Consider the following 26,873-nt stretch of genomic DNA (forward strand, 5'->3'; position numbering starts at 1 on the left):
CAAAAACGAGTGTTTCACCCAAAACTGAACAATTTTCTCCTTTTCAGCTGACTTTTATAGTGAGTTACAATATAGACAAATTTTTTTATATTACCTTCTTTCTAGCTAAGATTAAATACAAAATTCCATCATAAAATACGTTTTATACTAAATTATTAAAAGTGGGGATTAATGAATGTTCCCTCTGGCAGCATAAATAAATTTAATTGCCCACTATGAATGAAAACTTTGTATTTTCGCAAACTATGCAATATTATTCTATGAAATTGAAAATTAAGATGTTTTGATTGATTTGCAATCAATCAAATTTTCGAATGAAGCAGAAGTGCCAAAATGAAGAAAATATTGAGGGGGCTGAAAGTTGCTATTCGTCCCATATATATACAGGCTCAAACCCTTATGCGGGAGTGGTGCATTGCATTGTATATTAATTAATTATTGGGGGGCTCAGTCCCCTCGTAAAATTTATTGCGGTGCTCAAACAGCCTCAGTACCTGGGTTTTGGCACCTATGCAATGAGGATGGTTGCTGCAGTTGCTGATGAAATGCTACGTTTATGTTTTGACTTCTGCGTATTATTAATACAGCAGCAAAAAGAAAAAAAAAGTCTTATCAGTCAGTAAGATAATAATAGATTCAATTCATTAAAAACATTATAATTAATTAATTAAAAGGGTTTAAATTAATTGCTTAGTGGTTTTAATTAATCAAATAATTAGCACTCAGTTAAAAGGTAATTTTTTTGTTTACTCATTCATAAGATAATAATTGATAAACTATTCCTGACCGGGTCGTAGACTCAGAAATTTTATTCACTGCACCACGATTCAAAAAAGGTTGAGAACCACTGATGTATATTGTATGGGAAGTGGTGTGCATCGGGATATCATAACTCTTTTTAATTAAATAGAGTTAAAAGGGATAGAATACATCAGATCCGACACTAAATTTCTGAGCCAAGAGAAAATAGATGGTAGAATAGTGGAATCAAACTCTGATTTTTTGTCTTTAAAATTTGGCAAATGTCTAAAGGGGGAAGAGTACAAAAGTTTATTGATGTACAGTTTGGAAAAGGAGTATGCTTGGTCTATATGCCTTTGTGAAAGATCTGTTGTAGTGGAAATTAATCCCCAAATACAATGATTGACCAATTCTATCTCTTCATCAAGAAAAGACCACCTGAAAGTGCCAGGGAGCCTGAAACCGCTCCTAAATCCAATTAAATCCAATCTTGGATTTAAATAGGTTTACCTGGAAGGTAGGATTCATGAACAAAACTCTTGTGTTTGTTTACCAACCTCTCTCTGCAGTCCATTCTTTGAATCTGCTATCAGGACTATATCATCTGCAAAAGCTAGGAGATCACCAGTTGAAAATGGAATTCCACTCGAATTATGCACAAAAATAAAATTCAAATAAAAATCCTGTATGTTGCATTCGATCGCAAGAAAATAATCATTCCTGTGAAGGATTTTAAATGATATAAATTTTTTAATACATGGCAGCCAGCCATTTTTAAATCGACTGATACTGGCATTTCCGGTTGCGAAGTTAAAGTCTATACAAGTTTTGCCGGGTGAGTAGGTGACCATGTTTCACACAAAAAAGTCATTTTTTAGAAGGGTATCTTAACTATGATTGTCGATGTAACAAATTCTTTCGACATTCCAAGAAATTATTTTGCTTGGGCTATTGTATCAGTAGGATAAGCACTTGAATACTTTATCATCAATCTCATTATACGTAAAACAGGAATCATCTAGGAACAATTTGTTGAATTATAGTCAAAAATTTGTTTTCTCTGGAAGAGTTATGGATTTTGCCTTTTGCAAAGACCACAAGTTTGGCTTGTGCCTGTCAAACTTATCAGGAATAATCCAGTTTGATATAAATATCGGTGCCTTTCGGTTTCTTTTAGTTTGCCAGAGGATGTATTGTCAATAAATATTTAATAGCATTATTTTGCACAAAGTTCTTCAATAACATTTGACTCACCGTATTTAATGGTGACGAAATCTATCTTTACAAATGGAAGCTGTTACCCAAGCCTCCATTCCTAATGGTCCTAATTTGATCTCCAAAATCTCTGTTAAAGTTTACATCTTCTGCTTGTTTACATGTGGCCGTCGGACGAAGAATGTATGCTTACCTAATTATCACGTATCACAATTAATATATTGTCCCCATATCAGCTATAATCCCATAATAATTACAAATTGTGATGAATCAAAGTTCAGACACTTTTCGCTAACAAATCAGATAGCATAAGTTGAGTTATGACTACATAGAATACTATTTTGAAGTTCCTGTGTGTGTATCTGTATTAACTCGACTCCAATATAACTATTTAATGAATGAAAATGGTCGGTTTTATCTGATTCGTTAAATGGGGGTTCAACTGCATATTTTTATAGTTTTTAATCCATTGCACTGAAAATTATGTATCAAGATTAGAATTTAAGCACGTTTTTCTTGTTTTTAAATTTTATTTAGAACTTTTTCAAAGGACCTGGTACTTCTTATCTCAACCGATTCATGGAGGTTCTGTTTACAAGATTAATTGAAAAATCTCATGGCTTATTTGAAGACGAAATAGGACATGCTATTTATAATATGGCGTCAGTGAACTTCAAACATTTTTTCAAGGATTTTTTACCTTATTTGGTTAGCAAGATGCAATATTTGAACAACATCCAAAAGAACGAATTAGTGAATGGTTTCAATAAGGAAACGGTAACTAAATCATACTTTCTTCTATACTACTTTATTTATACATTCTTGGCATTGAAAGACCTGTTTTGTTCTTGTTTTAGGGAGCTAACTAACTTTTGTTCTTGTTAGAGGAACTGCTTCAAAAGAAAGGTTTCGGTGAAAGAATTTGAGAACAACTTCAAAAATTTAGGAGATCGCTATCGGTAAAGTTATACAAAAAACCTGTTAGAGTATTGAACATTTAAAAAGATAAAACCACTGTTAAAAAATCTGAAAGTAACAAAAAGTATTAATGAAATCAATAGTCTTTTTTCCAAGTTCACCTCACCATAATATCCAGAAAACCCATTGATTTCATGTATCTTAGCCAAGCAAAATATCATCCAAAAAATATTTGTCTTTACAACTGTTTATCACAAAACTTCCTTACGAAAAAAAATAACACTTAAATAGGCTCCTAATAATGTATCAATCATCCAATTGTGAATCCCCACAAGAAAAATAAAATTAAAAGACCTTCAAAATTCTGAAAAATAAGAGGATGTGAGTAATATTTTTCTCAAAAAATTGTTTGTGACAAATAATGTTCTTACAATAGAAAGCTTTTCTTGAGAAAAAATTTCTGAAGGAGAAATAAAACAATAATTCTTAATTTATAAATTTATAAATAAATACAGTGGGAAACCCTGTTTATACAATCATATCATATATATAACTGAGAACTTCATGTTACCGAAAATGTTATAAAATGAGCATAACCCTTTGTCTTCAATTAGTAGACATCAATAATATTGTTGAACTGCTTAGAAAATTTGATAAGCAAAACAATTATCCGTATAAATTTTTTTTTCTTTTGAGAGAGAGGAGAGAGTGTGTGTGTGTGTGTGGATCTGAGTATATGTGATGTTGAATTTTTGAATCTTTGTAATCACCTGAATGAAAAACTGAATGACATCATATGATTTATTAATTTTGTCTTATCCTTCAACAGAATTCTGATAGGTTGGTTTAACGGAACATAAATGTATTGTATAAAAAACTAAAGCAAAAATTGCTTTACTCTTGAGAGTTTTCTATTCTGTAATCTAAACTTCTCCTGTCGACAGATATTATCCTCAAGGTCACTTTGAATTGTACCAAACCTGTACATTCCCGGATTCTACGCTTTGTTATCCCAGGTTTGCAGGGAACCAAATTGAATGACAAAATACACTTTTTCTATTACAAATTCATTTAATTCAACACTGATTTTCAAGCTTAATATAACTTTCAGAAATTGTAGCAGTTTAAAGCCAGTCTCAGAGATCAATTAAACAGAGTTAGTGAATAATTTTAAAGTATCTCATCAAATTTCGGAAACATACATCTCTATTTCACGAGGCCATCAAATGTACTGTAGAGTTTTTGGACAATGAGATCTCAACAAACCCTCCAAACATCGTCAACAGTTGTAATACTGTTAGGTCTCGATCAGCATATCAACGCTGGACTACAACCGCTGCATCATCGTTGGATCATGATTTCCGCATCGTCATCACTGGACAACGATCATATCTCTGCAACAAGCTTAAACAGGATTTTAGTTCATAATTAAAACATCCAGATTGCCTTAACATAAACTATTAAATCATATTGGATTAATTTCCCAGCCAACGAACAAATGCTGGAACTGAAGTAAATATGATAAATGAGTGTGTACAAAAGCAGCTTCAGTCACGAGCAGTATATATACAACAATGATCGAAGATGTCATCAATATCATTTACATATTTTCACAGCATTGTAACTTTGAACAACATCACTATTACAGGATGGCAACATGACAAGAGAACAGAAAGGTAAATATCAATATATTTAACACGATTTCAGACCATTACGTCGGGGAGTCCATGGATATGTTACAAAATACAAAGGCCACAACAGGCAAATTGCCCATCAAGGTGGCACTGATAAAAAATATGAATGTCAAATAACCAAAATGCAGCTACCTAATATAAAAGCATATATCACTAAAAAAAAATATGTGTATATATATACACTGCCCATAAAAAAGAAAGTGGCTGTCTTATCTAAGTATGGATAGCTGCTCAATTTATCCTACTATGTTTATTATATATATCTTTATAAACATATTGTGTTGTACATACATGTACAATACATGACTCCCGTAAATAATTACTCCTGTAAGAAATCCCTGTATAATCGTTATTTTATTCCATTAACAGCCGTGCAGTAAACACAAGTTTTTTCATCAGCAGCTTTGTATTTTGAAGATTTTAATTGTTTCCTCTGATTAAATGTCTTTAGAAAGAAAATATAAAACTTTAAGCTATATAAAGCTAAATATAAAGCTTTTAAAAGTTCATATACCCAAGATTATCAATCACTGATAGCATCCATGAAAGGCAACACTTATGTTTTATGAACAGTATGTGGATGTGATTTCTCTATTTTGCATGGAAAGACTAACGTGGAATTATATTCTGCTCAGGGGCAAGCTGAACCTGCCTTGGTGGGGGGAAGAATGGAACTTTTTCTTAATTGATTAAAAAATTTAGATTTTTTTTTTTTGATCGAGTCTATGTGTGCCAGCAGGCCTGCCCCCCCCCCCCCCCCCCCCAGGGAGAATCTCTGGATTCCAAAAATTGTGTGTTGGCACGTCTGTGTGTCCTTAAACAGAAGAAAAATAGCATAGATATATCCTTTCCTCTCTTTATTCCTTAACCTAAAAGGTAATCTTTTTGTATGATCTTATTACAATTTGGAGGTTGTCATATGCATTGTATATGGTCATAATAGTGACTTGGTTTGAAAAATGGTTTGGGTATTTATCAAACTTATTACACAGATAATAGGCTGTCCAAGTACTTTCTGAATGTTTTGAATTTGTGTTGATACTCTTAATTCTTAAGATGACATATTGTCCAATCTGCTGAATTGCCCATGGCAATAGACCAGAGTTGTGCTCAGCTTGAAAGCAAGTCTTATCTGCTCTCAGAAGAACAAGAATCTTTTCCTTCCACACCCAGCAACAACCAATATAATCAGATAACATTGCATTTCTCACAACCAATCAGATTTTTTATCCCATGGAACACTTCTAATCTATGAATTAAATTAGAGCTTATTAGCTGCCAGCACTAGAACTTACCAACCAATTCAATTATAGTAGTGTCAGCCAATCCTTCCAGATCTATAAATACAACCTGAGTACATGATCTATAAATACATCCCCTGCTGGAAAAAAATTCCTTTTTTCTATTTTTTCTAATTACTTTGATGACGCCAACCACTGGTGTTGAAAAAATAATAAGGATCAACTGAAACATATGATGGCCTTCAACTCTTAAAATTAACCTTTTATCCAATAAAGGGGAAATCTAATCAGAGCTGCAAAATTGAAAGTGTTATTGCCAGTCTTGACCAAAATGACTTGGCAGCATCTCTCTATGATCCAGTTTTTTTTCTATTTGTAGCCTGACTGCTTGATTGAACTTGGCTGGGATTGGTCATTTACTGTGCGCTTAGAATGCTCCTCTTTCTTGACAATAGCAGATTTATTAAAATATTTTTGTTGTTTATTATGATGTTTAGAAAGGAGTGCTTCTTGCATTCCTTAAAGCAGGAGACCAAGTTCAACTTAACTTTATTACCTCTTCTCTTTTATTGTAGTGGTTGAGGTGTTTTAAGATTCCTATTACCTCTCTGTATAATTAAGGAAAAGAAATAGTCTTTGATTGAACCTTAGTTTCTTTGAATTTGTTTAGGTGGTCATTTATGTGAGCATGCTCTGCAACCACCAACCCGCAATTTCTCTCGTGCTTTTTAATTCCGGATGCTGTTGGTAGTTTGGTTTTGCTTATATGGACTTTGTCACATGTGTAAAGTATTCTATCGACTCCTGCTGTCATTGGAGGGTTGCAGTAAACAGATTTTGTAATGAATTTATAATTTTTCAGAAAACGTATTCATTGATTTTAACTTGTTTTTTTATGAGATTTGTGCTTACATGTAACTTTCTAAAATGCTGATAGATTTATTAGAAAATAATTCTTGGGCATAGAATGTTGATGTTTAAAATATGTGAAATTTTCTTTCTTCAGTAAATTATTTTTTCTCTTCAGGATTACCCTACTTTTCTGCAAAGTATTGGAAGATTTGTGAATGACATTGGATACTTTATTGCATGTGCACCACAGTCAGTGCAGTAGATAAATTTTAATTTCTTATCATAATTCCTTTCCAGTTGAAGAGAGAATATTCTTTGATTTCTACTTTGTATTTAAAAAAAAAAAAATCATGTAACCTCTTCACCAAGTGCCCATCATGTGTTAATATTTATTGAAGGAATGGCATTTTCTTATTCTGCCATAAATGGAACAAATTTTCATTGACTTCTGTAAATTTTTAGTTTGCCTGATATTCATAACCAAAACAGTCAAGAAAAAAGATTTATGTGGGAAAAAAATCATGCAGTCTTGTTTCCCATACAATGTTTTCATTTTCATTGTAACTTTTAATGTTTTTTTTTAAATTTATATATAAGAAAGATTTATATAATTAATTTAAATACAAAAAGAAAACTAAATAAAAGTTGTTGATTTTTTCTTTAACAGCAAACAGTCTAAACAGATTGTTGAAAAAAAATGTTTGGATTGATATAACATGATTGATTAATATTTTTTCATGTTTCACCCACTTGAGTGAGCCAAATAGCAAGAAAAATTAATTGATCAATGAATGGCTGAATAACTTTATCAATATTATAATGAATGGCTGCCAAAGTCTTGTATCATTTGTTTGTTTGAACAGATCATTTTCTGACAGTATTATCTTTACTAGATAAAAGAAATGTGATAATTTAGGATAATAGGGATAATTTTGGGAGAATTTGAGTATAATTTCAATATTTCATAAATCAGCTGACATCAGAAGAAGAGACAATCAAGGTCATAGACTTGTAGGGGTTTTCTCAAACTTCTTTATTTTTATTTCTCCATCATTAATAACTTTGAGTAAGTCAGCAGTGGAGAACATAAGCATTCTGCATACATTTTTTTCCTCATTAGAGATATTTTCCTGGATACATTATTGTTATTTGTTTTGGTTTAGTGTCTTCTGAATACCTTTTACTAGTATTATGTATTTTTGTCATACACAAATATGATGATGCAAAATGCAAACTATTTGGGTGTAATCGGGGTGAAAATATGACTCCCCATATTTTACAGCACTTTCTCGTATTTTTAGTTGTCCTTACTTTTTCATACAAAAATTTCCCTTTTTATTTTTAATGAAGCTTACTCAAATCCGTAATTTTTACTGAAATCAGAGATGAAGATAATTTGCATAATTCATAAATTAATTATACGAGATATATAGAAAACTGGATGTTATTTAGGATGCTGATTTTTTTTTTTTTTTTTTTTTTTTTTTTTTTTTTTTTTTTTTTTTTTGGAAAGAAAAGTTCACCTCTTCCTCTACAGAGACTCAAATTCATGCCCTCTCATATTCTGATAGTGTGGGTTAGAGTTGAAATTTTTTTTTGAGCAGAAGTAAAAATTTTCTTTCTAAAAATAAGCACCTCTACATAACATCCAGTTTTCTGTATATCTTGTATTAATAAAGTGGTGAGATTATCTTTCTCTGCACTCATAAACCATATTAATAATAATTTACAAGTATTCGTGTCATTATTTGTCACTTTTTTTTCTTGTGAAACACATTTAATTCTCTGGATTTGCAGTATCCTTTTATTAATTGCTTATAATTTTTGAGCTATTGGCAATTCATGTGCAGCAATTAGCGATATCCTATATTGACAATCTTGTTGTCCTGTATTTGTCTCAAAGAAGTATGGTCACCCTTGGCTTAACCTTGTTAAGAAAAAAAAATCATTTGAGCACTTATACTATAAATTTAATTTTTTACCCACTTACCACTTCAAGGTATTGGGAACAAATTTGGATTATCTCTATTTAACGAATCGGCAAGAAATATGCTAACCTTATCCTAATCTGATTGCACGTTTGAAAAAGGGGAAGGGGGTAAAGCCAAAGTGTAATAGGTAATGTAGATACAATTTTTTTTTTAGAGTCCTCTTATCGCCCTCACCCTAAGTGTTCTCTTTTGGTCTTGAACATATATAGTAGAAAAATACATTATAAAGGAAAGAGGGAAAGAAATTGTAATTTCCTAGATAATATAGGGTTGCTATAATGCTTCACGATGGTGAAGAGAGGAGAAAGAAAACACACAGAACTTTTTTGAATTTATTCCACTGGTGTTTGGACATAATATCACATCCATGATTGTAAAGAGGTTAAATCACCTTATTCTAAAGAAATATAAAATTTATTTTTTCATTTTTAATTGCAATATTGTTTATATGTACATGGACAAGCCCATAAAATATACAGGAAAATTGTTTTTAATGATATTTTTGGTTAATATCTCTAAACTAAAGGATCAGAAGGAGAAATAGAGGAAAAAAAATTCAAAAATCAATTTAAAAGATTTTATATTATATGTTTCAAATAAACTTATACCACAATGATGTTTTCCAGGAAAAAAACCAGGATTATGGTTTATTTGGTTTTTTCATTTAAATCTGAGTAAGGAGGATACAAGTAGGAAATAAAATAACACCACCTGGAGAAGAAAAAAGTTACCTCAGCCCTTTTGCTTTGAAAAAATCCTGCTTACAGTACTGGTTAAATACAAATACAACGCCACAACATGCAAAATGCCCAATAAGGTGGCTGAGAAAGAGATGCCCATAATAAATATGGATGTCATATATTTCAAAAATTCAGAATTAAAGTTTTAATTCTCCCGCTATTATATATTGATTAATTTTAACTTGTGCAGCAGTAATTGCTTTTATTACACTGGAATCGGGATAACTTTATTTAGAATGATTTCACATATTGATGGGGGAAAAATCTTCTCTGTTGCCTATTATAAAACATTGAAAAAATCAGAATTTTCCAGTTGTTTAGAAAGATCGTTTTTGAAAATTAGTTCTAGTTTGCTTGAAAAAAATATTTCATGTGGTATATAAGATAAATATTACTGATTGAGAAATTAGTTTTTAGTTAACTATTGGCTTTGGAAAAAAAGAGGCAGTTTATAAATTTTTCTATTTATTATAATGTTACACTGAAAATACAAATTATTGTACACTTCTGTGTGGAAATATGCAAATGAGCTTTTCCAATTAAATAACTTCAAGCAGACATAAGCAGTGGGTAGAATGTATATAAAAGCTTTAGAATTTCACTGTAGGTAAAAATAGTGACATAAGTTAATTTGATCGCTGAAAAATTATTAGTGCAAGAAAAAAATGGATGTTCAATTTCAATAAAGGTGAAACTTTTAGGGTTTAGCATGAAACCCCCAGCCCTTGCTTTTATATGTGGAACATGGAAAAGCATCAGTACAGAGGAAATTGTGGTCATAAAAATGAGCTTTCCTGTGTGGAACATGGAAAAGCATCAGTAGAGAGGAAATTGTGGTCATAAATGTAAGCTTTCTCCTTTAGAAAAGATCGGACATAGTTTCAAAAAATTTAAAGTTCTTTGCAACAAATCATTTCAACATTTAACGCAGTTGCATCTACATACCTATGCACAAAGACTATTTTTCATTTAACATCAAAAGCTGATTGTGATATGCTATGCAATTTCCTTAAGTTGGTTGTCAAACATCACACACACACAGCTATGATGCTTCAGTTTGTAAAATATCATCTCAAGTAAACTGTAAATGACTGGAGATGTGTCAGATGAACCAAGGTTCCAATTTCGTCCTGATTTTTGAGTGCATGTGTAGTATAAACTTCATGTTGTTACATGAAGTTATACATCCTTCTCATTATTCTGTGATTTTGCTAGCAGGTAGTGGAGGTTTGAGAGTGTGAGGACCATTTTCTTTAGAATTTTTGGCATCCCTCATTCTCCCTAAGAGTTACGTCAATGAACAAAAGTGTATTAACCTAGCTTATCATTTACAACTATTTATGAGAATCTTTTTCCAAATAATAACAGTTTTCCTACAAAACAAGAAATGATAATTTCAAAAAATATTATTATTAAAAAAAACTTTAAATAGAAGCTCTACCTTCATCGCAAACAAATAGCAATCAATTGGCTCCAAGAAGCCATCTAGTGAGTTCAATACACTTGTTAGCATTCTAGAATACACGATTTAGATCCAATCAAATACTTATTGGATGAATTGGACAGTCACTTTCAGATTAAAAGCCTCCACTAGTTCACACTGCCTGTGTTGCAACTCACTTCTGGATGGATTGAATAATTACAGCAGCATATGGCTGTTGTTATTTGATCTTCAGGTAGAACTCTATGTTACTAAATAGATGCGTATAATGATTTGTATTTTCAGTGTACACACACGCACCACGTAAATTTTAATTTTTAAAAAATAGAAATAATTTTTCTTCATTTTAAAAAGAAAAGTGCAAGTTGCTAATATCAACTCGGTGTGGAATTTAAAGTTTTTTTTTACACATTCCACATGCATTATCCTTGTTAAAAATGGTTAGCAAACCATCAAATCAGCTGAACATCACATTTTTTTTTTCTTCATAGCATTCTAATTTTATGTACACAGACCTGTTTCTTCTGTATGTGGAATGCTAATATGCCATATCCACCTATGGTGTATTTCATGATTTTGCATGGACAGAAATATATTTCCACTGTGTGCTCTTTGTGCATGCATACAGCTTAGGTGTTCCTGGCTTGTATTTAGTTTAGAATTTATTTAAGAAAAAGTTTTTCTTTGTGGAAGCATTGATTAAGGTGCAGCAAAATATCTGTTCACAGGGTATACCTATTAATGTATACCCTGTGTAAATGTAAGCTGGAATTTCAAAATACAGCCTCTGCTCTTTTGCATCACTATAAAAATACTTGAGCCTCCAATATGAAGTAATTAAAAAATTCAATAATATAAAATAAATTGCAACTTTATCTTAGAAATGAATCGTGACTGGCATGAGGCAATGATTCTGGAACAAATTATTTGAGTTTCCATTACTTTTTATGGGAAAGTTTGTTTAAACATACAAGTGCTTTAGAGCATGAGATTGTTTAGCAAACCATTTATGCTCACGAACAAAAGTACCCCTAATAAATAGAAGTGCGAGATCACGTTAATGGTAGTGGTTTGGTATTCTTTGTTATATAATAAAAGTGCCTAGAAATTATCACCATTCTTTTATTTATTTTGCCTCTTTGTGTTACTTTCCTCCTGAAATTTGTATACCTCTCTCAATTTAATGATAAACTAAGATTTTCCAAATTTAAGTTGTGAATTAACTTAAGATGCATATAATACAGGGCAATTCTGAACCCATGGTACATTTCTAAGGGGTGATAGCATACTAAAACAAACATTTTTGTCAAAGAATGCATGAGGGCAAGTGACACATTTAGGCTCTAACAGTCTATTTAAGCACTATTTAATTGGAGTACCATTGGGTGAAAAGAACACAAAAATTGTTATGAATTCCTTATTTTAACAGCATTCCTTGAAATTTCTGATCAACAATGTCTTATTCACAATGCATGTTTTTCCTTGGTAAAGAGCACTGTTTGGCTTTGCGTGTCTATTTTTTTGAAATTTATAGATATGTTCGTGTGTAAAAAAACTGTCAAAAATAGTCATCCTATGCTCTTAGAATGAATTTTGCATAAAAATTGTTTTGTTTAATCTTCTTTATCATTCCTTAAAATTTTTTCTATGAAATCGAAATCCCCTTGTATATGCAATGAGTATCATATTCAAATAATTCCCTTCTTTTTCTTCCTTTCTCCAAACTTTTATTTAAATGGTTATTATATGATCTTATCTTATTATACAATTTGCTAGTAATTAACAGAATTTGGTTTTAAAGAAGTGTTCTGTTTGTTCCATAAAGCATTGCTAGGAGGTGTATTTTGGGGATTTTTTTTTATAAGTCTCAAAGAGATTGACGTTCCCCCACCATTGTGATTTTTTTTCTCTCTCTCTTTGTTTTGACTGAGCACAACAGAATTTTTTTCTTTTTGCATAAGGGTTTTTTATGATATAACAATACTAAAGAATTGACTATATTTTTGTAAAATTGTCATCTAAATTCTTTATTTGTGTATTATTATATATATATATATATGGGCATGAGCGTTAACCCCAGAATGGTAGACCTAGTCAAAACCTTCTTTAGCTACATTATTTTTATACATAATCTACCATTCTAAGGTTGACAATTAAAAAGCATTTGATTTTAAAATTTAAAAAAAACCTACATTTGTGTACATGTGATTGCATATCATCCCCTTCATGCTAGAAGTATGAATGTGCAAAATTTTTATTTTTTTTTTATCAGCTGGTTTAGATGCCGTTTTTTGCTATTTAAATTTTGCATGAAATGTGAATGTGTATCCCTATTGAAGCACATGTTACAAAACATTTTAGGAAAATAACTTCCATACAGTAACTTGGGTAGAGTAAACATTTAAATGTCATTTCCAGTGGTTTTTTTTTTTTCAAGGACATTGCACGTTTGTGCTTCTAGTGTGCGGGGATAATATTTGAAATAATATAAAACAGGTTTCATCTTCCATTTGTATATGCTTCATTGATATACCAGGTGCTACTCAAAACTCTAAAACTATTTCTATTTTTTTGCACTTTCAGATGATGCCATTGGGATCTCTTATGACAGGAATGTTTACAAAGTACATATGGGGTCTATTAGTAGTAGTCATTTTTCATGGAAATAACATACAAATGTTTCCACCTATTTAAAAAATCTGCATTTTTTCTGTGAAGATGACAAGTCAGACGTGCCAACTTTCCGGATTTTTTAAACATTTACAGGGTTTCCGAATTTTAATTACATATTGCTGGGTTTGACGAAGACGAAAAAAATTGAAGAAAAAAACAAATTATTTTTCAGGTTAAATAATCAAAATTTTTATTAAATAATCAAAATATTCTTCAGGTATACAGATCTTAAATTTTTTTTTTTGTAGGTACCATCAATATTAAAACTTTAATTGCAATACCAGAAAGGGGGGGGGGCCCGCTTGTGAAAACATCATACAATGCTGACCCCAGGGTTGACTGTGCTCCAGGGTATCTTCATGATATTTTTCCGCATGGTGACAAAGTTTTATAGCTTGGTTGAGCAGTTCAATCCTGTTTACATAAACAATGTGTCTGTGCAGCCGATAGCCCTGCATAATTCAATCGGAATTTTTTTTTATATGTGTGTTTGAGCCCACTATGGCTAGTCAAAAATATCAGTGCTTTCAAGAATTGTTTAATGGTATAAATTATCCTTGAATAATTGAATCAAGGAAGAGTCAGCATTTTGCCTTCTGCTCTATTTGTAGATGTGATTTTTCTGTATTGCACAAAGGCAAAGCAGATAATGTAAAACACATTCGTACGTAGAAGCACGTGGATAGTTGTAAGATTGCAGAAGGTAACAAAAAATTAAATTTTTTTTCAAAGCAGTTCCGCTTCTGATGCCGTTATCCATGCGGAGTGTTTCTTTACATCATTCATCATGGAACATAACTTATTATCTTGTGTGGAGTATGTCAGTATTAAGAAAATGTTTCAGATAGTGAAATCGCCAAAAAATATGCATGTTCAAGAACGAAAGTACATAGTTTACTGCAATAAGTTGCACATTGGCATTTTGCTACTTGAGAATAAAAAATGTCCTGTAATCTAACATGAGTAAATTTTGCTCCCCCTTTAATGAAATCTTGAGAAATTTGAGGGAAGTGTTATTATCAGAGAGAATATATTGCTTCTACTAAATGTTGCATCCATGCACAGTTATAAAAATAATTGTGCACACCTTATAAAAATATACCCATACTTTGCTAATTTTACATTTAATTCTTCTATATTCTGACTTATACTCCACGGATTATGTACAGGAAATTACAGTATGGTAGCAGGATTTTTCCAGGAAATTGCAGGATTTTTATAAGAAAATTACAAGCTTTTTGCGTTTTCAAGGTTGGCAGGTCTGCAATTGTTCTGGTTCTTTCACCACAGTGAGCTAGTTTTGTCTTTCCTTTGGAGCATGTAGGTTGAGCCTGATTTCTGCATGGGTAAAAAGAACATTTAGCTAGGACCGTAACTAGATACTTCGTCAGCTAGGGCAAGCACCTATATTGGCATCTCCCTGTAATGTTGAAGGAGAGATTAAAAGAATGAAATTCGCACCCCCTTTGGTCCGGCGCCCAGAGCATCAGACCTGCCTGCTCTCCCCAGTTGCGGCCTTGCCCAGGGTCCTATAATTTTGTGGGCGCTGAAATCATGTATATAGTTTAGTGTCTGATTTTACAAATCGACAGGCTTTTACAGATTTATCCTCTGTTCGAGTTTGTTAAACTGAACATGGACTGTACTATAAAAACCTCCAACAATTTAGTTCATTTTCTGTTGGAATGTGGCATTAAGATCTAAAAATATAGCATATATAACGTGAAAATGTTGAGCACCCTCAAAAATACCATATAATTTCATGTCATAAATATGGAGTGTGGCATGTACGCAAAAAATAAGTTTATTAACAGCAAGTAGGCCTCAACCTGTTCTTGGTCCAAGCAAATGCATATGTTACTGCCAAAGCCAGAAGTGTGACCAATTTGTGACGAGGCCGGCCACTTTGTGGATTGGCCAAGAGTTTTTGCCGAAGTCCAAATTGCAGAAATAATACGGACTTCTGTCTGCCATTTTGCAAAATGGCCAGAGATCCCTGGCCAAAACTCAATGGGCTGATGTAAGACGACCCGGTAGGAGCCAAATCCATTTTTTTAATCGCCAATGTGCGATACATGCATATATATAGCAGATTTATTTTATTAGCTCCATGAGAAAAGAAAAAAAGTGAAATTTGAGAGAAAATTATAAAAAATAATTATATAAACATATTGTTTGTGTGTTCTGCAAAATTTTGGAGGGGAAAAATGATTACAGCATTGTGACTGCGGTTTGATGGGTTGCCATAACACTCAAGGTTGCAGCGGGGGGGGGGGGGGGACTTGGAGGTCTAACCCCGCCGAAATGTGGGAAAATGACCAAAAAAGGGAAAAAGATGGTCAAATCTATTGTTCTATCACTTTGGTCTCCCCCCACCCACGAACGAAATTCCTGGCTACGCCCTTGCCATAACTAACGTGGGCATAATTATCATGAAAATATATGCAACTTGATGATCATCCTGAATCATTTCTTTTATTATCGGCCGGTGATCCCTGGTCATATTTAATGAAATTGTCAGTAACATATACCCATGAAGTGCGCATGCTGTAAATGAGCAGGCTACCTAGCAGCAACCAAGCATGCTTTTTTCACAGCGTATATATTCCAGGCCTTATTACAAACTTGAAGCACACTAACTGTTCATTCACATCCATCTTTTTATATTAATATGATCACAAAACATGTAAAATTAAAAAAATATGTGCAGGCCCGAAAGGGAAGGAACACCATCTGCAAGCATGAAAGATGACGCAAATTGTTGAATAGTTCTACTTCTGTTTGATGAGATTTGAGTAGCATCTTTGTAATTGTATATTTTATGTAAAAGTCATTCTATGTCTATATTCATTCTGACCATTTTTTTATCTTAAATATTTATAAATATTTATGCTTGAATTTATATATTTTAGATAAATATGTATGGTAACTGATGTAAAAAATAAATAAAGTATTCCTTAAAATTTAGACGTCTTATTTCATGTAGATATGCAACATTTTAAATTAAAATTTAGCGTTTTGAATAGCAGTGCACTCTGATGATTATCACTCAAAGTTATGAAGCTATAAGCTGCAGGTGGCACCAGTGAATATTATAGATATTTGCAATGAATTTGAGTTATGAATTCTGTTTTTCATTCAAAATTTTCATATATATAATTGAAATTATAAAATACATAAATAAATTTTAGAGTTGAATATTCATTATAAAAGATAGTTTACAATTGAAGTTTGTGAAACATTTTCATTCAATATGTATCTACTATATATTTATTATATATACAGTAGACCCCCAACTATCTAGCCTGTAATGTGGCAGAAGCGCAGGCCAGATAGTCCAGAGTTCTATGAATGCTCACTTCCTACCCCATCCATACCATTAACAAAAATTGCCCTTTTTTAACCAAAACCTGTTCTTACTCATATTTTCTTGTTTTCTTAGCACAAATCAGTACTCGTAGGTGGAGATGGGCCTGAAAGGCTGGTGGACATGATGGCAATTCATATATTTGCATATACCAGCTCTGTCATTGACACTAGGGGCGGGCATCCCCGCCATATATTCGCTCATGCCAGTACTTTATTAACGTTTATTATGTACTGCATGTGTGTGTGTTTTGAAAAAATTATTATATAAAATATAAGTCTATTTTAAAGTAAATTTTACAATGTCTGAATTAATCGCAAGAAGGTGTAACACACAAATAAGCATTACTATTATTACAATTATGTTATCAAAAAGCAATTGGTGAAGTGCATAGACGAGAACAATGTAATGTTGGATAATCAGCATGGGTTCAGGAAGGGGAAGTCATGTGTAACTAACCTCCTTTGCTTCTATGATCACGTGAATAAGACTGGATAAGGGCAAAAATGTAGATGCTGTTTACCTTGATTTCTGGAAGGCATTCGATCGGGTCCAACATGAAAAACTCTTGAAGCGTTTACACGATATTGGGATTGTGAGCAATCTGCTGAGTTGGAAGAAGCGTGGTTAAGATAGAGGTCAAAGCGGTTTATGGTGAACTGGGAATTTTCTCATTGGATAGGTGTCATAAGTGTAGTTCCTCAAGGAAGTATATATATACACTGCTCAAAACAATTAGGGGAGCACATGGTTTTAACAAAATTACACAAAGATGTATACCGATAAGTAACATAAAATGAATCATCCATAATTTAAAGCTTAGCAGGAAACGGAAGAAGAAAACTTCATATGCAAATCAAAGTTCATGACGTCAAAAACCAGAAAAAGGAGATAAGGGCAGAAATCGGGATGTTGCAGAAATGTCTGTTTTACTGCCGTAACTGTGAAATTCGATTGCGCAGTATTTTTTTTGAGACAAGGTGACTTGAGGATGTCTCAACAACGTGATTTACCGGAATCCATGGCATGGCGTATTATAGGCAGACTGGAATCTGGGCAAACACAACGTAGTGTCGCGGACGCTGTTGGAGTCGCCAGAAGTGTTGTTGCAAGGCTGTGGAATGATTCCAAGAAACAGGAAATGTTAGACGTCGACCAGGGCAAGGTCGGCCACGCGCCACTACAGCAACTTATGACCGGTATATATGGTTAACAGCCCGTCGAAACAGAACAGAGAATGCTACACAGCTGCAAAGACTGTTGCTCTTGGCAACAGGACGAAGGGTGTCCAGCCAAACAGTACGTAATCGGCTTCATGAGGGAGGGCTCTATGCACCTAGGCCAATGGTCTGCATTCCGTTGACCCCACGCCACCGTGCGGCCCAAAGAAGATGGGCTGCTGAACATCGAGATTGGGAGCAACATGATTGGAGCCAAGTGCTATTTACAGACGAGTCCCGATTCAGTCTGGAGTGTGACACCCGACGTGTTCTGGTATGGAGGGACAGGGGCACTCGAAATAACCCTGCATTCGTTCGTGAAAGGTCACAATACAGACGAGCTGGTTGGATGGTATGGGGTGGAATCAGCATAGGCGGACGTATGGACCTGCATATCATTCAGAATGGCACTTTGACGGCCCGAAGGTATGCAGACGAGATACTGTGACCTCATGTCATCCCTTACGCTGGAGCCATTGGAGATTCCTTTGTTTTCCAGGATGATAATGCCCGACCGCATAGAGCTCGTCTGGTGGAGAACATGCTTGAAGCTGAAACAATACAGCGTATGGAATGGCCAGCGTGCTCTCCTGACCTGAATCCAATCGAGCATGTTTGGGACATGCTCGGACGACGCATTGCTGCGCAACCAAGGCTGCCTGTTACTGTCCGAGACTTGCAGATTGCACTTCTTGAGGAGTGGAACAGTATTCCCCAAAGTCTGATCGATAACCTCATCGCATCCATGGCAAACAGGTGTGCAGCAGTCTTAGCTGTTGAGGAGACCACACGCCTTATTAAAACTCATGCATCATGTCTAAACAGTACTTTTTTTTATCGTTTACATGTAACCAAATTGTTGCCCTAAATCATCTTTTCATGTTTTTTCCATATTTTCAAAGAATTAAAGCTTAATTCCAAATTTTTTTACATCTTTTTTCTGTATTGCGCATTGATACATGTGTACTATCCATTGTATGCCAATACGTGGCTGTCTCGCACGGTTTTCTTCACTTTTTTGCTTGCTCCCCTAATTGTTTTGAGCAGTGTATATATATATATATATATATCCTTGGCCCCATACTTTTTCATTTTTATCGATAAACTTGATCAGGGTATTGACAGGATTGTTGACAAATTCGCAGATGATGTGAAGCTAATGGGGGTAGTCTGGAATCCAAGCAATAGGAAGTTGCTCCGCACCAATCTAAAAAGGATTGCAGCTTAGACAAATGAATGGAACATAACATTTAATGTTGACAAGTGCATGGTTACTCATTTTGGTTTGAACAACCCAAGGTTCTCTTATGAGCTGAATGGTGTCACTATCCCGGATGCATCTAGGGTTACTGACTGATTTGGGAATTCTCATTTGGCGAACGGCTTAGGTTTTCTGAATATTGTTCAGTGGTTGTCAAAAAAGCAAATGGAATGTTCGGTTTCATTTTCGAAAAATCTCTTTGCATTCTCCTGAGAAGTCATTCTTCTGCTTTTCCGATACTTAGTTTGTCCTGTACTGGAGTATGCTTTGAGGCTTTGGACACCATACCTACAGAGAGATATATCCTTTGTTGAAGGGGTGCAGAGAAGAGCTATGTATGTCCTTGTTGGCACACAAGGCTTGAGCTATGATAAAAGACTCGATTTCTTAAATATGTTTACATTGGAAGAACACAGGTGTCGGGATATTATCGAAGTGTTTTCAGTGGAATGGACCATGATTTATGAATACAGCGTCAATCGACTTCTTTGACAAGGGGCCACCAGCATGGATTGGTAAGGGACAATTCTAGGTTGTGGTGTCGCAGAATTTTTCTCTAATAGGATTGCTAATAATTGGAATAATTTACCCCGGGGGTAGTAAATTCTAACACAATTAACATGTTTAAAAAGAAATGATAAAAATGTTGGGGTAAGTCAAGAAGCTATCCACATACTCTTAGAAAAAGACAACCATAAATATATTTTATGGGCATTGTATGATATTTTATCATGTATACAGGGTGGTAACTATTGACTGGCCCAATAATTACAAACATGATTTCTTGTGAAAAACTAATATAGAAAAGTGTTTTTTCCGTTTTTGGATCAGACGAATATTAAGTGAGTTATAAGGTTTGAAATTTTGTGAAGTTTTTGTGCCATTTTTCTAATGGTCAGTTATGTGGTAAACTCCAAATGAAAGTACATTTCTCCACCAGCAGCAGGTTGTCACTTCTTGAAAATCAACTGAAATTGTCAATCCTATTACAAGGCTCCTATTCCAATTCACATACTTAATCTTTAACTGTTTAAAGGCCAATGTTCCGTAAATGGGACATAGTTCTTATTTGCAAAAATGTCAGATAAAAATTAATTCAAACATTTCCGGTTTTTATATCGTATACAGAGATTTCAAAATATTTTTTTGAAATAAATTCAGAAACTTCAGGTAATAAACTTTTTTGACAGATTTTTTCATTTGACTTTTTTTTTCCATTTCAATTTTGAAGTAAATTGAAAAGTATTCTATGTGTGTGTTTCTACTACTTAATATATCAATCAAAGTAAAGCAATTAGTTCCAGTGTACTGTTACATGTGAACAAGCTACGTACATTCAAAAATGCATGTTCTATTTGTGAAACATTGGCCTTTCAAGAGCACAAGATTCTAGGTGGGTTTTTTGGGCGAGAATTCCCACCCACCTGTTCTCAGAAATTTTTTGCAATTTTCCATTCTTGTAATCCCGAGGAAAATTCCGGGATATTACTGTTGTGTACTGAAAATAAAATATAAAAGATTATATATATATATATATATATATAAAATTAATGGGGGGGGATATCTGTGTGTGTGTGTATTAAAAATTTACTTAATCTTCTATAGCATAGCATTGCATGGGAAAGAGATGGTGGGGGGGGGGGGAATAGATTGGGAAAAAATATGGAGGGGCCTTCCAGTTTGTGTAAACTGTACTAGCAACCTGCCTACTATGCAGGGTCACAACTAGGGGGGGAGCAGGCAGGTCTCGTGCCCCGGGCACTGGACCAAAGGGGGCACAAATTTTATTCTCAAATCTTTAACATTACAAGGGGCGCCAAAATGTGCACTTGACCCGGGTGACCAAACCTCTAGTTGCGGCCCTGCTACTACGAAATCCTAATACTGTTTTCGGGAAGTGGAAACACGAGAGGTGAACAAAGGAGACAAGATCTGAAAAAAGGGCATGATGTTATGATTTCAGGCTTTGTGGGATTTCAAATGTGTTTTAGCACATCAATAGCTATCCAAATTATTTTATGTGTGGGGGGTCCCTCCATTTCTGAAAAAGACGGAAGCTCTCTGCTATTCAAAGTCAAACACGCATGATATGTTATATTTATTCACACATCAGCGCCCCTTACTTTATGGCTTTACTTACTTTTTCCATGATGAATAACTGCATAATACTTTCTTGCCTTTCCTCTTCCCATAACCTTAATACTTAAAAACTTGTCGTTTTTGTCCAACCACCCACAAGTAATTGAGAGAGGAAGTTTTAACACTTTACGCTGCCCAATTTCGTGCAAGTAAATCCCTTTCCTGGAAAAATTTGTCTTTCATAACTGACCCCCTGTTTTTTTAAGCTATCCTATCCAAAAATAAAAGAACGATTGCAAGGTGGGGGGTTGCTTTTTTTTAACTTTCAAGTGGGATGATCACTGACCATGATAGTCTTTCAATCTGTGTGTGTGTGTGAATGGCTTTAAATTCCAAAAATGACTCTGTACAAGTGGGGAGAAATCACTACAGTTGAAGCTACAAATCTCAAAGGTTTAGATGCAGTTTAAAATGCAGAATTCTCGAATGCTGCTTCTGTGTTAGTGGGTATGAATTATTATATTTATCAGTAGTGATTAAGAGTGATGTGTAAGCATGTGATCAGTATAATTGGAATGAAACCATCTTAGTGCTGCATAGGCAAGTTGTAATTTAAAATATACGAAAGGTATAAGGCATAATTTTTAATCCTTTGATAACTGTGAGAAAATAAAATTTAACATGCTGCGTAAATTTAATTTAATCTGCAATAAGAAAAATATGAAATCATGCAATTTTTTTGTGTAGAATTGGCAAATTGCAATGAAATTTACGACCTGGGGCAAGGGCCGCCACTAGGAGAGTCGAGTAGGTACACAAACATAAGTGCCAATTCACCCTTCAACGCAACCAGAACCAGAATAAAAATTTTAAGGGGATGCCTGGCCCTTTTGTGGGCCATATATTCCCCATAAGGGCTGGGGGCCTGTTGCGTCCTCCTGGTGAAGAGAAAGACAAGAGAGTAATGTATGTATTTGAGTGAAGTGCATGTATGAGAATGGAAAAGCAGTCGTCTTTTTTTTTTTTGACACAATCGGGAAGCTATTTTCGATTAATTTAAATGGTTCTTGGCCATAACACTTTTTTGCAGGCAAAATGACGGCACAACCTCAGATGTTAGTGTTAACATGAGAAGTGTGATAGCGAAGTTGAAGCTGTGAAGAAGTTTTTTGTTTTTTCGATGGTATAAGCGACAGTACGATTTGGTAAAACCAGCTGTGATGCAATGTGGCCTGGGGGGAGAAGAGCAGGGGGGATAGAGAAAGTTGTGTTAGTTCTGTTAGGGGAGGGAGAAGTGACAAAGGAAAGGGGGGGGGGGAGAAGGAGAAGAAATGAGGGGGGAAGACACAGGTGTGTGGCCCCGTTGTATTCTTTTCTCGATTATGAAATGAGCAAAACAATTATTTGGGAGAATCGGTTGAAAGCCATCTATTTGAGCTTGGACAAACTAAGTTATGTTCCAGCCGAGATTTTCTTCTTTCGTCGGGGTCGTAATCCAAGATGGCCCGTATGTGGGCGTGTTCGGACTCAAGCTTTCTGTTGAATTGTGCGTTGTTTAACTGCAAGATATACGGAAGAAGAAGTGGGATGTCGAGGTCTGAGCGAATATTTACGTTTCGAATGTATCTCGGTGCTTGAAGAAGGTGGCGAAGGGCCTTATTCTGTTGTTTTTGGAGTATTGTAATATTGCCCTTACGGGCTACTGTCCATACAGGCGATGCGTATAACATTGTTGGTCGAATAATCGATTTAAAAAGGATCACTTTGTTTTTTATGGTGAGTTTAGCACTGGGAAAAGTTATTTTGTTGAGCATGGCGATGATATTTGTAGTTTTATTACGAACGTGAGCAATGTGCTCGTGAAAAAGTAATTTTTTTTCTAGAGTGACCCCCAAGTATTTGACTGTTTGTTTTGATTCAAGTCGTCGTCCTCCAAAGTGCAGGGGAAGAGCGGGGCAATTTAGTTTTCCTTGAAAACCAGGCGAAAACACATTTGTTGCCATTCATGACTACGTCTGATTCGAAGCACCATTCTTCGATTTTTTTCTGCCTCGTCTTGGAGGTTCCATAGAGCGTATGATGCATTTCTTACTCCACAGAGGGCGACAGCGTCGTCAGCAAAAAGTGCCATAATGCCGCTCCGGGGAGAAGGGAAGTCATTAATGTAAAGTAGAAACAGTTGTGGGCCGAGGACGCTTCCCTGGGGAACCGAAGCAGTGATGTTACGTTTTGACGAGAGGCAGTCGTTTTGTTTTACTTGAAAAGTTCGTTGAGTGAGGTAGCGAAAAAAGATTATGAAATACGGTGGGAAATTCATGTTTATAAGTTTGTAGAGAAGAGTGGCAAAATTACACTTATCGAAGGCCTTCGATATATCGCAGAAAAGTGCTGCCAGTGAGTCATTGTAGTTAAATGCGTTTGTTATATATTCGGTTACCCGGAGCAGTTGCGTAACACATGAATGCTCCGGGCGGAACCCGTGTTGTTCTGGGCGAAGAATGTTGTGCTGGGCGTTGTAATCGTGAAGACGGCTTGCAACAATTTTTTCAGAGTCGAAAGGCAAGGGAGAAGGCTGATCGGGCGAAAGGACTGGGGGTGAAGGGGGTCGCCGCCCTGTTTGGGAATCGCCTTAACGATTGCATGCTTCCAGGGAGTTGGGAAATAGCTTGTGGTGAGGCAGCAATTAAAAATGTTAGTGATTGTTGAAATGATATTAGGGGGAAGTGATTTGATTGCTCTGTTTCCAATTCCGTCGATTCCAGGGGATTTTTTGGGGGCAAGTTTCTTAATGTACTGTATTATTTCTTCGGTGTTTGTGAGAGACATATGGTCTGTGTTGTGTTGAAGATGATGATGAATGTAGGCGGAGCATCTCTGCCGATTTCTCCGTGACGTTTCAAGTGGTTGAACGCGATCAAAGCCGCTTGTAATGCAGCTTTGAACGCGATTGGGTGAAAATTGATGTTGGAAGCTGTCGGCGTAGAACCAATACCTTCTGCTCTAGAAGGTATTGGTAGAACTCCTTAATACACATATGAAGGCGTCTTATGTCGGCGGAAGTTTCAGCGATTGCGTCATCATTAAAAATTATGATATTATCCTTTTTAATTTTAGTAATTCTGGGATTTTTCGGCTTACAAATACGCCAAGCTTTCCATAAATTTCCGTCTTCAGCAGTGGCGTTGCTAATAAAGTCAGTAAAGCGGTTGTTTATGAATTCGTCAATTTCTTTTTTGAGTTGTTTCTGGAGACGGTTTAGTAGAAGCTTATCGGTGCGTCGTCTACGCTGCTGCTGCCATTTTCTCCTGATCCTGTTTTTGAAAGCGATTTTTTTCTGGATGTCGTGTGGGATCCCGTAGCGTAGGTCGTTTCCTACAATTTCGGCTGTTGATTCTTGAAGGGCGGATTTAATTTTTTCTGTAATTTGTGTGACGGCCTGGTCAATGATATTTGGTGATGGGGGCGACAGATTCAGGGGGGGATCCGAGGAAAGTTTTTCCTGAAACCTGCACCAGTCAATTTGTTTGACGATTCTTTTGGTCCTGGGGAGCAAAAGTTCGATTTCAAAGAAGACGGGGTTGTGTGGTGAATTAAGCAATGGTGTTGTATGTGTAGAAATTTCGTGCAAGAAATTTTTGGATATCCCGAAATCCAGGATATCGCTTCGGTGACCTGGGCAGTTGGGAAAATGAGTGTCTTCTGTGGTGGAGTGTACTTGCAAGAAGTTTTTCAAGCAATATGATCTGAGTCTTCTGCCTTCGATGTTTGATTGTTGGCTAAACCATAAATTGCTTTTTGAGTTCCAGTCGCCCCCGACGAAGACAGGGGTCCGAACGTCAAAAAGTGAATCCAGGAGTTGTGTATCGATTTTTTTATTTGGAGGTTTATAGATGGCACAAATATTGAAGGATAAGCGATGAACGTGAATGGTGATAGCTATCGCCTCCATTTCTGTGGAGGGGGAAGGGGGTGGCTGGGTATACCATTACGCAAAAGGATTGCTACGCCACCGCCTTGTGCATGAGTTCTGTCTTTGCGAAAGATAGTGTATCCGGGAAATTTAATTCTGTTACTTGGGAGAAGCCAAGTTTCGTTTAGGAGAAGTGCATCGATTTGGAGTCTAGTTGCATCTGCGTGAAGTTCTCGTAGACTATTTTGAATGCCATTACAATTCCAGGCCATCATTAGGAATGGCCTGGGGAGGGGGCGATCGTTGAATGAGCTATTGTTTAAGTGTTGATGAAAGTTCGATTAGGGACGTTATGGTGTCCTGTGATAGTGAAGCAAGGTGGGTAGCGATTTTTTCATGAATTGAATTTTTGGGAGTTGGGGGCGAGTGTTGTGGGGGTGCATGTGTGTGGTTGCTTCGGGTGTCTGAGTTCTTGGGGGGCTGCGTAGGAGGGAAAGAGGGGGTGGGGAGGAGGACTGGCCTGTATCTTCGGGGAATGGGGGCCTCGGTTGTGTTGATTACTTTGGGGGCGACTGGAGAAAAATCAATTTTTTCTTGTGAGATGTCGGTTTCGCCTATGTTAAGTCTAGGCGTCTGATATAAGATTTCGTAAAGGCAAAGTTCAAATTTTTTACGATTATTAAGAGTTTCAAGTTCGATTTCCGGGTCCCTCTGGGTTTTTTGTCCCGTATCTTTTGCAAAAGGTGGGAGCCTAACCGATTGCTGCAAAATAACACCAAGAAATTCGCCGAGGTGTGCTAGCGAACGAAATGCGTCTTAACTTACGCGCGCTTATAAAGCCTGTTTCTCTACTTGCTCCGCCTACACACACGTGCACGCTTACGTATTTGACGTACAAGATTTGCATTTTTGTCTAGAAGCAGTGGTTTTACATTCAGTTCAGTTTTTTTTAATGAAATTCGATAAAATATGCAAATTCTCTTAATTTATTTCACCAGTGTAGCTAAGGTTTAGGCTGATTGCAGTTAGTGTTGTTAATATTCGACAACCTATACCAGGGCGTCTTTTGAATATTCAAATATTGAGATTGCAATCTTGGATTTTATTTGTGGCAAGAAACTGTTGGTTTTAAACAAGTAATAACATTGAAGAGCTCACATACAACGAGTCTTACTTATAGCGTTTCGAAAAACTCGCCATAAAAAACGTTCGTTGTAGGCAGGAAAACGATTTAAACGGGAAATTTCGATACGCGTTAGTAAAAGTTAGAATAACGAAAATTAGTCGTACTAAAACTAAACGAGAAAACTTTCTAATTGGGAACGTTGAGCGAAATATACTGTAGTAATTTTAAATTAATCTACATTTCAAATACAGTTCCAAGTTTCAGAATTTTTATTTTTGGGAATCCCAGTATTTGATTCGGGAGCGACTGCATAAAATTTTTTTGGAGGGGCCGCAAAATTCCTAAGGCCGGCCCTGGTCATGAATAATCAGGATTCCTTGTTAGATTATTTCGATGATTTGTCC

General features: G+C 35.3%; 1 protein-coding gene across 1 annotated transcript in view; it reads left to right on the top strand.

Annotated features, from left to right (window-relative positions):
* The window catches only part of ebo (exportin ellipsoid body open), a 295,439-nt gene extending 288,411 nt beyond the window's left edge, over positions 1-7,028 (top strand). The window contains exons 24-25 of the mRNA XM_089252540.1: positions 2,494-2,733; positions 6,837-7,028. Of these exons, the coding sequence (XP_089108666.1) occupies positions 2,494-2,733; positions 6,837-6,923 (327 nt within the window). The 3' untranslated portion in view covers positions 6,924-7,028. The remainder of the gene's footprint in view (positions 1-2,493; positions 2,734-6,836) is intronic.
* The last annotated feature ends 19,845 nt before the right edge of the window (positions 7,029-26,873 follow it).

Source organism: Pholcus phalangioides, unplaced genomic scaffold, assembly GCF_987345545.1.
Source record: "Pholcus phalangioides strain wild (caught in Gottingen) unplaced genomic scaffold, Ppha-v1.0 ptg000029l_1, whole genome shotgun sequence".
Classification (NCBI taxonomy): Eukaryota; Metazoa; Arthropoda; class Arachnida; order Araneae; family Pholcidae; genus Pholcus; species Pholcus phalangioides.